This window comes from Hoplias malabaricus, chromosome X2 (assembly GCF_029633855.1).
Source record: "Hoplias malabaricus isolate fHopMal1 chromosome X2, fHopMal1.hap1, whole genome shotgun sequence".
Lineage (NCBI taxonomy): Eukaryota > Metazoa > Chordata > Actinopteri > Characiformes > Erythrinidae > Hoplias > Hoplias malabaricus.
The window spans coordinates 2,924,711-2,938,300 of record NC_089819.1 but is presented as its reverse complement, the minus strand read 5'-3'; the positions used below and the strand labels follow the sequence as shown (position 1 = coordinate 2,938,300).

The 13,590-nt window shown below is 35.8% G+C and overlaps 1 protein-coding gene across 3 annotated transcripts in view; it reads left to right on the top strand.

The window, feature by feature from the left end:
• The window catches only part of LOC136676682 (smoothelin-like), a 73,100-nt gene continuing 59,510 nt past the window's right edge, over window positions 1–13,590 (top strand). The window contains exon 1 of one of the 3 annotated variants that reach the window (XM_066653848.1): window positions 1–261. Coding sequence is in view for 2 of the 3 variants with exons in the window: in XM_066653846.1 (XP_066509943.1) it covers window positions 635–685 (51 nt within the window). In the remaining variant the exon portion in view is untranslated. Of the gene's footprint in view, window positions 686–13,590 lie in introns of all 3 variants that reach the window. The other 2 variants (XM_066653846.1, XM_066653847.1) reach the window with 2 other exon arrangements.

The following is a 13,590-nucleotide window of genomic DNA, read 5'->3' as shown; positions in this document are numbered from 1 at the left end:
ATATTTAATTACTAACTGCCAGGGAAGGAGAAAGACAGTCTGTCGTCTAGAACCGCAGCGTGTGCTTAACGTTATTCTCGTACAGACCACCTTTGTTATAAGCGTCCGTTGGACTTGGTGTTATTATTTGACCGGGCTGAGTGGACCTGGTTTCTCCAGCACAAACTTTCCTCTTTTCTTTCCACGTTATCTGCTTTTTCAGTAACCGGCAGGAGTGTTCACTAACCGGTGGGAGTTCTACATCATACAGGACCTCCACAGGTGGGAGCATTTTCGGATTGGGACTCTGTTTAAAGGATTTACAGACTGAAACTCGACTGGAGCCTTTAGAGAATCTCAGCCTAAAAGGCGAACGTTGGAGAGTAAATAAGCTTCACAGTTCAACTCAAAAACCGAGCTTTAAATAGAAGTAAAAGTTACTTTTTATTAATCGAGACTTCTCAATAACAGCTTTTGTGGCGGTAGTATGCTTTTCCCCCTCTTTTATCCTCTTGGAGAACGAGCATTTCTATACAATGAACAGTAACTTTTTGTAAACGATATAAAAGTCTGACCACAGACAGCCACCAACGCTCCAGCGATACCGACTGAACATTTAAGGACATCCAGCACTGAGGTTATACTCCGAAAAAAAATGACAGACAAAAAATATTCAACGTTGGATGAAACGTCCCTTCGGAATCTGGTGAGTAAAGCAGTCGGTTATTCTACAACTTCTAAACCGGAAACCGGTATGGGTTTATGGTTCATTACTCATCGGTTTGGACCATAAACTATTCAAGCCGGTGTTGTGCCGAAAACAGACTCCCTGCTAGAATCCGACTCCCCTTCGCGTGCACGCGCCCCACGCAGCAGGACACGGACTTAACGGCTTACGCTCGCGATTCAAAAAAAACAAAAAAACCGAGATTTGCTAGACAGTTGGAAGCTTGACAAATTAGCCAAAAAATATCTTTAAAATACACTAACGCTGACAGCAAACCAGAACAGTTTAGTACAGTTTGAAAACATGACATTTCACACAGCTCCCTTTCATCAGTTAAGGGAGTAGTGTAAGGTTTGTCAGTGATTATTAAGGAGAAAAAATACGTTCTGTTGACAGTTGACAGTGACCTACACTTTTAAAGTGTCTATTCAGAGTATGAATATTTTAATAATTTCGGTTAATGTTCAATAATATTGGTTGGGAATGAAGTTACAAAGCTTCAATTCATAACCTGTTAAACAAATAGTGTATTGCTATTTGAAAAGCTGAACTGTGGTGGTGCTCACACCTGACAAGTGCAAACAGCACTAACTGCTCAGTCAATCATCAGGACTAAATACAGACATGACATACAGATGATGAATACAGACTAGGAACTCTACATGTATTCTTATCTGATTATTCATATCCATCATTTATTCTCTATAACTACTTCATTATGTTCAGGGATTTGGCAGGTGCTCTCATCAGGAGCAACTTACAATTTTATTATGTTATGCAAGTGAGCAGGACCTTTACTGATATAGTGTGGAGGGATGGTTTGGTGTGGGTTTTCCATCAAAGGAAGCAGCTGCGTTTCCTACTGTACTGTGCCAACTCGCTTTGTATGGAATTTTATGATTCATAATGATGCATTAACACACCAGTTATGGTGATATTTCAAGCTGTGTTGTGATTTCTGTTTGTAGCTCGTGTAGTTCATGCAGTGGACAAGGGTCAGATATCTTAATCCTAAGTCATGTCAATTAGAAACATTAGAAAGATTTCTGTTGAACGCTCCTCAACTTGGGGCTTAGTTTAGCTGGCTATCTGAGAAACTCTGCTTTGCTGAATACCCCCAGATCTTGTTTCGGCCAGTACATGAAATCGCTTAAAGTAAAAATGTAATGTTTGTGATGCTTTTTTTGAACGGTGTACGTTTCTACAAAGACCCATTCTAAAAAGGTTTTCAAGTCACTAATAAAGAGAAAGTGTTGGTAATGTACCAGATTTACAGCATCCTTACTGTTAGAGACTAAACGTTTGTTAGGCACTGTAAAGTATTGTGTAACATCTAGGATAACGATCTCTTGAAAACAAGATAATGAGTGCGTATCAGTTCAGATGAGTTTGACCCACCCTGCTGTTTTAAACAGTTTTCATCCCCAGCACATAAACTTTTGTTTTCTTTCCTTGCATATTTTCATGTGTTTAACTTCCTCATTTTAAGGATGGGATGGTCCAACATTTGTCTGTCAAATGAAATATATTTTTTACAAAGGAAAAAAGAAATCATAATCTGAGTCATATTGCTGCAGTAGGAACTGATGGTTGGTTACATTGTGCCTGACAGATCTGCTGACCTAAAACTATCATTGTTACACACTGCAAATCCAAAATTTACATTGCTGTATTCATACATTTTAATAGGATCTTCATGATACCATAATGCTGAAATTGTACCACACTATCAAAAAAGCATTACTTTGTCTATAAACTTAATGTGAAATTAATCAAACATATCCAAATAATTGAACATGACCTACATATTCATCAGTGAATATTTACTGTGACATGATGAAATGCAGACTGTTTCTATTCATCACACTTAGCTAAAGTCTAGAAGAGTGAGACAACCCAGTTGCATCCCATTAACTGGCATCAAAATATTAACACTTATTATTATTTTTATTTTATTTTTTTAAACTAGTGGCCTATGTCATGTGCTACAATAAAGACTGGTGTTCTGTAAGCCTCCTGTGTCCCTACTTCCTCTTGCTTTTAAAGAACATTTCAATTAATTTGTTCGTTCATTCAATTTCTGTAACTGCGTCATCTTGTTCTGTTTGACAGACTGTTTAATATTGGCAGATTTTGATCGGTACAGATCAGAGGATGGAAGATTTAGGAGTGAGGAATATCATCTTTGGACAGAGTCGATATTATGCTTCCCTTTTTTACTTAACTGGCTGTTTCTTTGAGTAAGATATCAGAATCTCTGTGCTTTAAAACTCAATTGTTTGGGTCATTCAGCATGACCCTGAAACTTAACAAAGGACTAAATCAGCAGTGGAGTGTTTGAAACTAAATTCTAGGTTTTAGCTCTCTAGGACTCATACATTTTTGTAAGTGTAAACATGCACTGACATTTGGTTAGAAAGGCTTTATTTGTACAATGCATTAGGTGACTTTGAATTTGTGCTGAAAATGTGCAACAATTTAGGCCTGATGAAATTTAGCAGCATAAAAAAAACCCACTCACACTGACCCATTTTTATTTAGAGCCTTTTTTTGTTCTATTGTTTTGACAGAAGTTTGATTCTTAGTGATAATGGTGGCATTCATTAAGAGAACAATGGCAGCCAAATAAGGCTTTATGTTGGATCACTGTTTCTAAAACTGCTACACAAAGCTTTCTGAAATAGTGTGACAGCTCATATTGAAAATTTCATTCTGAAAATGCACTGCATTCACTGAAAAATGAATTAAGCTAATGAAAATCTGTAGTTTTAATATGTAAATTAAACAATCTGAATTTTCATGTATAAATAAATATTAGTGTTTCCATTATGCATTATAAAAATAAAGATCTACTGGGCAAGATCTGATGCAGTGCATATCCACAAAAAAAGAATACTGCCATCCCAGCTTCCAAATCCCAAGAAACATCTTGCCATGCTAGCTTGCACCAGCAGGTAAGCCATACAAAAATGGTGCATTTGTTTATTACTTGCCAAAGAGTTGACCAAGTACTGTAACAAAATCGATGCTGATCCAGATCTGTGTCTAATGCTCACTGATTTAGTTCCTTCTACTGCACGGCTAGGCTCCGCCCTTTTACTAAAATGGTAAATGCCTATGTATGCTTCCGGCATAAAAGATTTTGCGTGTTTGTGTTTTCTATGTTTCTGTGATATGACCTTTTAAGTTATACATGGACGTTTAGGTTTCATAATAGGTGATACTTGTTCTAATACGTTTGAGAACTACTGTTAGCTCATCTGAGCATGTAGGCAGCAGGTGTGCATCAAATTTTGGATGCATGTTTACAAACCCAATTTTTAGATAAGGTTTCGTACGTCTGGTACATAAAATTTGTGAAAATTTTTTTTTGTAATGAAATATAAATAAGAATCTGTGATTTGTTAATACTTTTGAAGTTTCACTGACAAAAGAAAAAAGAAAGATGTCTAATGATTTCAAGGAACAACTTGATTGTAATTCTTTAATATAATAACACATAATTTGACTAGAGATGTATTTACGTTTACATACACATTTACACGAAACTGTTAATTCCATTCACTGGCCAATCGATAGGTGCATCTCTGTTTAACAACAGCAATACACTGCAAAAAAGTTGGGACAGGTATTTTTACCATTGTGCCACATCACCTTTCCTTTCCAATTACCCTGTTTAATCATTTGGGAATTGAGGATACTGATTTAGGCGGCACAGTGGCGCAGCAGGTAGTGTTGCAGTCACACAGCTCCAGGGGCCTGGAGGTTGTGGGTTCGATTCCCGCTCCGGGTGACTGTTTGTGAGGAGTTGGTGTGTTCTCCCCGTGTCTGCGTGGGTTTCCTCCGGGTGCTCCGGTTTCCTCCCACAGTCCAAAAACACACGTTGCAGGTGGATTGGCGACTCGAAAGTGTCCGTAGGTGTGAGTGAATGTGTGTATGTCTGTGCTGCCCTGTGAAGGACTGGCGTCCCCTCCAGGGTGTATTCCCGCCTTGCGCCCGATGATTCCAGGTAGGCTCTGGACCCCCCGCGACCCTAAATTGGATAAGCGGTTACAGATAATGGATGGATAAATTCCTTAAGTAGTAATTTGGCATGCCACAGTTTGAGAACCATTGCTGTATATTTATGGCTTTTTCCTTATCTCCATTTCTGTGTAATAGAGTTACAGGTTGCATTTCTTGATGCAGTGGCAGACTCTGTTACATGGCAACAATTTTTCTTTTAACTGCTCCATAAGCCCATGTGGCTGTATTAATCACTGTTTCATGACAGTTTCATGTTAAAATGCCAACATTTTACTTTTTAACTTACTTGACTAACTAATCTCATGCACCTCTCCAATGACTTTTTACCCTTACCAAACAGGAAAAAAGTTCTGACTCACCTCAAATTATTTTGATATTTTAGTCTTGTTTGTAATCCAGTATTCGTCCCCTTTTAAGGTCAGACGTGTTGGAAGGTGGGAGCTTTCCCTGATTTGGCCATAGCGGAGATATATAGGGAACGTATTTAAATATAAAAAAAAAAATGTTTTTTTTAATTAAATTAATTTTAAATTTAATTAAAATATATATTATATTATTATTATTAATTTTTTTTTTTAAGTGTTTTTCCCTTTCCTTTTAGCAAGTACTCTTTACAAAAAAACTCTTACATTTTTTTTCCCCCTCATGCATCTTTAGAATAACGAATTGTTTTGGTTTTAATTCAGTAGTCATACATTTTAGAGTACTGACTTACGTTATCTGTGTCCTGAGAGTCTGCCCCTTCTAACTGATTTGTGAAATGTACACAGTATGGAAACAGCTTATAAGAACTGCAGCAGACAATGTGCATTAGCATGATCCAAAGATCTCCCTGTGATGGTGTATCGTGTACAAATTCCTACAAAATCCTTCACAATCTGATATCGTCATATCGCGTAACCCTACGTTAGTATCCAGCCTTACAATACAAAGACTGGTATTTCTTTAGATTTCTGAATCATTACACAATATTAAATATGGTACATTGTAAAAGACCTAAATTCTTTGCAATCTTGAAAAAGTTCTGTTTAAACTCTGACAATTGCCTCATTGCCCAAGTTCAATGTAGGATCATGAGCAACATCCTATTTTTGCTTATAAAAGGTGCTTTTCAACTGCATGTTTCCTACTCCACTCCACTCACCTAGACTCTTGGTTTTTCCATTAGTCAAATCTGGAACCGGGTACTCTCTTAGTCCCAACTTGCGTCAGGTTTAAATTGAACTGAGTGGGTACAGAGAGACTTGAAATGCAGAATCCCTTAATAATGCTTAATTTGGTATGATTTAATGAAGAAAAAAAAGGCATCAAATGAAAACAATAAACATAAACGTTTTCAGTCATAAACTTTGGAAATCTCTCTGCTTTAGTGCGTTAAATACAGAAAATTAACCAATCTTTTTTTTTTTCCTTTTATCTTATTTTACTTATACTAACTGTTGTCTGAGGATTTTATGAAGATCTCCATAATATTTGCAAATCCTGTCTCTAGTTTCAAAGCCATAGGCAATGTTTTAACATCATTGAAAATTGCATTCTCTACAGTTTAAAGGTCTGAAATTTTAAGTGGAGTTGTGTTCTTGGAATAGTTTTGTTTTCATCATTTGGCTCTTGTAGCCTATAGCACAGATGTCTTCTATTACACAGTGGCTCTCAGACATTAGGAGTTATTGGTGAATGAAGTATGGGTGACTCATTCAGACTCTGTATGAAAACAGGAGCATGTTCTTATGAGTCAGTGTGTTTTAGTTGACAGCTTTACACCTGTCTACTGTACCCATAGATTCCTGTACCTGTGAGTTATATGCTTGTAATGACGTGTTGTCTGTATTTGCACACAGTTTCTGCCTCTCACTACTGACTGACGTCATTCTGGGGTAAATCTGTCATTATTTGGCTAATATGTGAGCGCTCACAAGGAAGTTTCTACAAAAGCATACATAACCCTCCTTTGACTCATGAATGACTTTTTCCTGGCGGGAAAACAGACTCCATGGTCTCCATAAAAAAAAAAGGAATAAAACTGTCAATAGAATAGTATTCTCAAGAGTGCATCTTCATTACTTTTGTTTAAGAAACGTGCTTCTAGCATGTTTTATTGTCTTTTACGTTAAGTTGCACTGGCTTCACTAATGCCACAAAAATAATTTAAGCACTCGGTCAGAAGACAGAAGTCTGTCATACTTTCTGTGCCACATTATAGCAAATTTATGGCAATACATATAATTATGAAAATGAGTGGAAAGTTGCTTTAACATGAATCAAATACCTTGCTCATGTTTCATATACTGCATTTCTGCAGTGGTCAATTGCCTGGAGATTTTAAGAGCAAAATGAATTGACTTGGTGTTAAGTCTTCTTTCTGGTCTGTGATCCAAAGCAGCATGTCAGGTCCATTTTTAAGAAAGGAATCACTGCCCTTAAAATCTTTTCCAGTGGTGGTCTTGCTTTCCTGACTTAAAACCTATTCAAAACTGGTCAAGCAAGTAGAAGAGTCTGTGAGAGAGGACTTACAACTCTGAAGAAGCTGAGAATGTTTTGTGTTGAGAATAGTCTCAGGCCTATGGGAGAATGCTGTGCTGTTAGTTTTGTGATGGGAGGGTTACAGATTAATGTTTTATTTAATTTACTGACGAGTTTTTGATTATGAAGACACCAACAGGCTTAACACCCCATTTTCATAGGTAACATACTACAGAACCCATGAAGAAATGGCATACCTTTTCATGAAGAAATTAAAAATTTAAATGTATATTAAATATATAGTAGCAACATATACACATCGTTGCTGTCTAATGAAAAATATATTTCCCAAAATAGTAAGTAATAGAAAGTTTACAAGACAAGAAAAAATTGAACATAATGTTGTATTATCTCTCTTTTTTTTTATCTACAAGTTACAACATATTGTAAATAAATACAATTTCAATCTGTGTGTAATGTTGAAGCCATAGCAGTATTTGGGTTTTATCATGCCAACCTGGCATCACTATTGATCTGATTTTGTTTGAATAGTGGACTGTTCTATACATAGCTTCATGATACTGGTGAAGTATGGTGGACAGGGGTTTTTACCTACTTCAGTGTCACTGTTAGGGTTACTTTAAGCAATAAGAACATCAAGGTAAGCCGTTCTGTTTTCAGAATTAAACCAGTGCTAAAGAATACTGAACACATTGTGAATTAAAAGTGTATGTCATATAGAGACTAAGTAGATTAGTGTCTAACAACTAGGTTTTGTATATGTGTGTATCAAAGTTTTCATTGTGTTTGACATGCTAAGAGCCTGATCATCTTTCAGTACATTCCATAATGTAGTCCTTCAGGTGGCAGGTCACTATCTTAAAATGTTTGTTTCTTACAGGCTGAGAAAAATATGAACTTCATTTAAACATGGACAATATGTAGATTAATTCAAATTGGTAAATGGTAAACATCAGTTAGGATCAATAGTGCTACCAAATGTAAAATTTTTGCTTCTTTATTGCTTTATGGACACCAGTAGGAAATGTATCTACTGTGTTAAACTGCAATCATAAATATAGTGTATATAAAAATGGCAACAGCCTGCTTTCCTTGACTAGTCTAAAGATTGTTCAGAGAGAATGTTGCACAGGTACACAAGGCACATATTAAAAATAATGAATAGAGAGGAGTGTCCACATATTGTAAATTGAAGTGATTTGTTTGTTACATTATTTAGAATATTTCTAACTCTTCTTGAAGACCATATTGGTTTCTTGCTTCCCTGAATTTTTTTTTCCTGGGGTCAAGAGGAGCTTGGATTCCAAATGCCCCCTTCATTCGAAGTATTTTCTCACTTGCTCCAGAGTGTGCTTCACTCTTTCCAAACCCTTAATCTCCTGAGGTTATAAATGTCACAGTCTCACATGGGTTCCAAGCAATGTGCAGTTTCCATCGGTTTTCAGCTCACTTGGGGTTATTTTTAGTTGTTTGTGTTTGTGTTCCCTCAACAACCTTCATGCGAGTGTAGAATTCATTTTTGGTGGACTTTCTCTGTGTGTTTCTAAAAAGCATTTGATGTTTTTCTTGGCATAATAAGGAAATAAATGAGCCATTTTTAATTAATATTTACATTTACTATGAAAACTGAGCTAGCACTTCATAGAGCAGGAAGGCTTCTTTTACTGTACTCAAAACATTCATAGTCAAAGTGCTTTATGTATAAATAAGCAAAATGATCTTGTTTAATGATCTGATAAAGAATCATGGTGCAGAAACATGGTGGTTTAAACAGTTATGAAACCCAATGTGTGTCACTCTCTCTGTTTAAATATGAGTTAGACTTATATTTCAGAAATGCAAATAATGTTTTGTAGGAACACAATAGGTAACAAATAGTATAAAATAAACATTTAGGCCTGTTATACTAGCCATTTTTTATGGAATCCAAGTATGGTCCCAAAAAGTATGACATATGATATTAAATTATTTGACTACTGACATTTTAATATCTTTTTATGTCCTTGTTTTAAGGATAATACGATGGCATAATGTTGCATTTACAACCCTTTAAAGATCTTTTAACCTTTAGCTAAAGTTTAGTTTTTTTATTCAGACAATATAAAAAGTTTAACATCCTAAATAAATACAACCACTGTTCTGAAACAAATCAACACCATGGCCACACAATAGAGAAGACAGAGAAAAGACACAACAGAACGGTGTGATTGGCAGAAATATTGGTGACTTACTTGCTTAGGTAATACACAAAGGGCAATGCTGAGGTCAACAAAAGTTGAGGAAATGTCCGTTGTACCATACATTGATAATATAATTATTGTTACATAAACAGATTCAGAAAACATCCACCACGGCCTGTTTCAGTTTAGCTGGCATGTGTTGAAGTTTTTAGGGTTTCATGCAGTCTGTTGCAGAGTTATTGTAGTTATTTGTCGCTGTCAGGAAGCAAACATTTCATTAAAGCATTCCAAAAGATCCCAGCATTCAAAATAAATGGCTGATGTTTATTTTTTCTGACATCCCTAAAGAGTTGGTTTTGGTGGTTTTGAGCCTGTACTGGTTTGACAATACAGAACCAATATATTATTGTACCATATATGCACAGTAGATATTTTCCTCGTTATCTAAAATTAAAGGGCATAGGTAACAAAACATAAATAAATAAATACGTCTTAAATGTTAGTGCTGTCTTTTGTTTCCAGAGGCATCTGTCAATATGAGATTTAGCAGGTACTTATATTTTCTCATCACGTTTGTGGGCTTAATTATTATTAGTTTTTTTAGTTCTTGAGTAGCTGCCAAAACAATAGCAAAAAAAATTGGAACGTTAATGATATTAATCATAAACCTATGCTCCAGCTAAACCCCCCCCCCTCCCCAGTTTAATTTCCCCTGGGGATCAATAAAGTATCTATCTATCTATCTATCTATCAGTTTAAGTATTTCTCCCAGAAAATTATTGCAATTACACATGTTTGGTTATACAAATGTTTATTACCTTTGTGTATTGGAACAACACAAATAACAGAGGAAAAAAAGCCCAAATGTATACAATTTCACACAAAATAATTGTGGGTAAATAACTTCAAGCATATGATGCTCATTTAAACTCACCTGTGGCAAGTAACATGTTTGGGGAAATATAAAAATCGCACCTTTTACATTGTGTGTCTGTGTGTTCCACACTAAACCGTAAGAACATAAAGAAGAGAAGAGAACTGTCCGAGGACTTGAGAACCAAAATTGTGGAAAAATATCAACAACCTCAAGGTTAGAAGTTCCTCTCAAGAAATCTTGATGTTCCTTTGTCCACAGTGCGCAATATAATCAAGAAATGTAATTCTACTGTTTACTGAAAACGGAATGAGGCGAACATAGTACCTACAGTCAAGTATGGTGGATGGTTTGGGGTTGTTTTGCTGCCTCTGGCACTGGGTACCTCTGGGTGTGCAAGACATCATGAAATCTGAAAATTACCAAAGGTTTTTGGATCGCAATGTAGGGCTCAGTGTCAGAAAGCTTGGTTTTTCATCCTAGATCATGGGTCTTACAGCAGGACATTGACCCCAAACATACTTCAAAAAGCACCCAGAAATGAAGGAAAACAAAGCGCTGGAGAGTTCTGAAGTGGCCAGCAATGAGTCGGGATCTAAATCCCAAGTTGAGAGATGTAAGAATCTTGTTAATGGTTATAATAGTGATTGATTTTAGTTATTTCCAAAGGGTGTCAAGCAATCAGATATTAAATTGAGGTTGCCAACAATTTTTATTTAAGGATGTTTTATGATATACCAACATGATAAAATACCCTTAAATAATAGATTTTATTCCTGGAGGTAAAGTTTTTCTTTCACATCATCGCTTTATCTGTTTCACTGAACGACAGTAATACCATCATTAGATTAATCTACATGAGCTGTCTAATTTTGCCCCCGTCATAAAAACATCAGGGCCAGAATGATTGTGCCCTATGTCCTTATAAGGGCAAACTCATGCTGGGGGAGCTGTAGAATTACTGAGTCACTGTGGTGATTTGTTGCTTGACCTCACACACTCGCTTACCACACACACACTTTCTCTCTCTCTCTCAAAAGTATTCTTGTTCTGTAATGTAAAGTTCTTGAAAGAACAGCTTAAACATGGTGTTATCTTTTGGAGCAGCAACTTCTTTGATTATCTTTCTTACTTCAAAAGATCCAAATCCATCATAAATTACATAACAATAGAATGGAAATTTCTAATATTTCCATTTTGTCCAGTGCCTAGTTATACATTTACAAGGACAGGCTAAATAATTTAATCAGTTCAAAATTGTTGTTTGAGTGCTTCTTTTGAAACAATTGTTTTTAATTCTCCAATGTGATGTCAGTTTGAAAGAATTTAACAAATTGACATTAGCACTAGGAAGCAAAACTGAAGCAAGCAAGTAGCTATACAGTGGCTGTGTCTTATTTGTTTTATTTTTAACCATTGGGATACTCATCTTGTATCTTAAAAAATGCCCTTTTCTGATGTTCTCACATTGCCCTCCCTTGGTTCCCTTTTCTTTCCCTAAACCACAGTGGACATAAGTTCTTGAACATTCTTGGCAGTCCCTCTCTGTGGTGGACTCTGAGTGCACAAAGTGCTGTCCAGCGGAAAACTGCAAGAATACTCATGGTTTAAAAGATCCTTGAAATATTAAAACATTTAGTTCTGTTCTGCTAACCTCCTATTTTTTTTTTAAAGTAAACCTGTCCTATACTGGCATACTCATTAGCACAGAAATAGATGTCTCATCTTTTGATCTTTATCTGTAATCGTTAAACAGACTTTAAATGAGATTATCCAGATGAACTACTTGTTTCAGGGGATTGGCATCATCTAGGAATAAGCAGGTTGAGTAAAAACATGGCCCTCTTGTTGACTCTCTACAAGAAAGCACTAGATTAACACTTGGAATCAACACCTATAAAGGGTCAAATGAATTTGTTAGGAGCGTTAATGCCCTTGTGTGAAAATGTTCAGTGGGAAGCATGTCCAAACTAATTGCACTATACATGTGATATGCAAATTGCAATGTACATGCGTCGATGACAGGGAATTTTTTTTTTTTTCCTTTTTTTTTTCTTAAGGTGAATCATGGCCAAGAAGGCGGAAGGGTTTTTGTTACTGGAGAAACAAAGAGATGATGAGTGACATGCTGACAGAAAAATCTTCTCATTAAACATTAAAATAGCAGAGTACTATTACATTCTCTTCTTCAGAAGGAGATATTTATAAACTTTAATTTCTTAGAGTTGGTATAAAATAAGGGCATTTATATGTCTAGGAGGTAAAATGGGGCGTATGAAATCAACAAAATTTAAAAATCTACAATTATAATAGAATAAGGTACAATTATGTTCCCTTATTAAAGATACCCATGTGTACCACCACAGTGACAGTTTTTTCTAACAGTGCAGAAACTCATTGGAGCATCTTGGTGTGCTCAGGATTCTCATATATTCAGTTATTTGTCAGAGGTCCTATATTCAGATTTTCTATATTCAGTGTTGAATTCCGATTGGACGGTTGCACATAATGCTGTCTGTGTTATGGAACACTCCTGCACAAACTGTATCGTAGGGAAACAAGCTGTAGCTTGCATGTCCTTATCAGTGATTAGAAAGAAAAAAAAATGCAGAAGGCAGTGTTTTGCTGGCAATTTTCCCAAAATTACTTGGCATTCATTTAGATTGTCATTGTCAAAACACCCAGAACTTTGTTGTCTTGTTGATTTGCTACATGAGAAGGCACACACCCAGCCTACAGCTTTTCCTTCTCTCCATTTTTATTTTAAGAGTAATGGTATATTACAGTAAACTAGCTTTGGCTAACTTTATTTGAAGCAAAAGAAATTAAGTTTTCATAGTTGAAATAATTTCATAAAATTACATCGACTACATAATTTTATGCCTGTGTGATATAAGGAATATCTGTGATGTGCAACAACATTATCCAGTGATGCAACAATAATATGATTTTCAATAAATATTTTGGTGCTGTCCAAAGAAAACATAGCTATGTTCAACTGGTGTAGTAAACTAAAAACCGACAAAAATGAAGATGCATGTTTTTCTTTGGACAGCAACAATATGATTTTAGGTCTACTTTACACAATGAGTTGACTAAATCAACGTATAACAAGTGTGCTTTTAGCTCACTGTTTTAAAATTACTGTCTCTGTTCAGCGTAGGCTAGTTCATACAGACAAGTATATTCATTCATTGATGAAACACTAATAATTCATCCATTAACTTCAGTTTAATGCTGTCTCTATGAAGTCCATGAATATTTGAATGTTGGAGTATTTGGGCACCAGGACCTAACTGCTGCACCTTTTAATGTTAAAA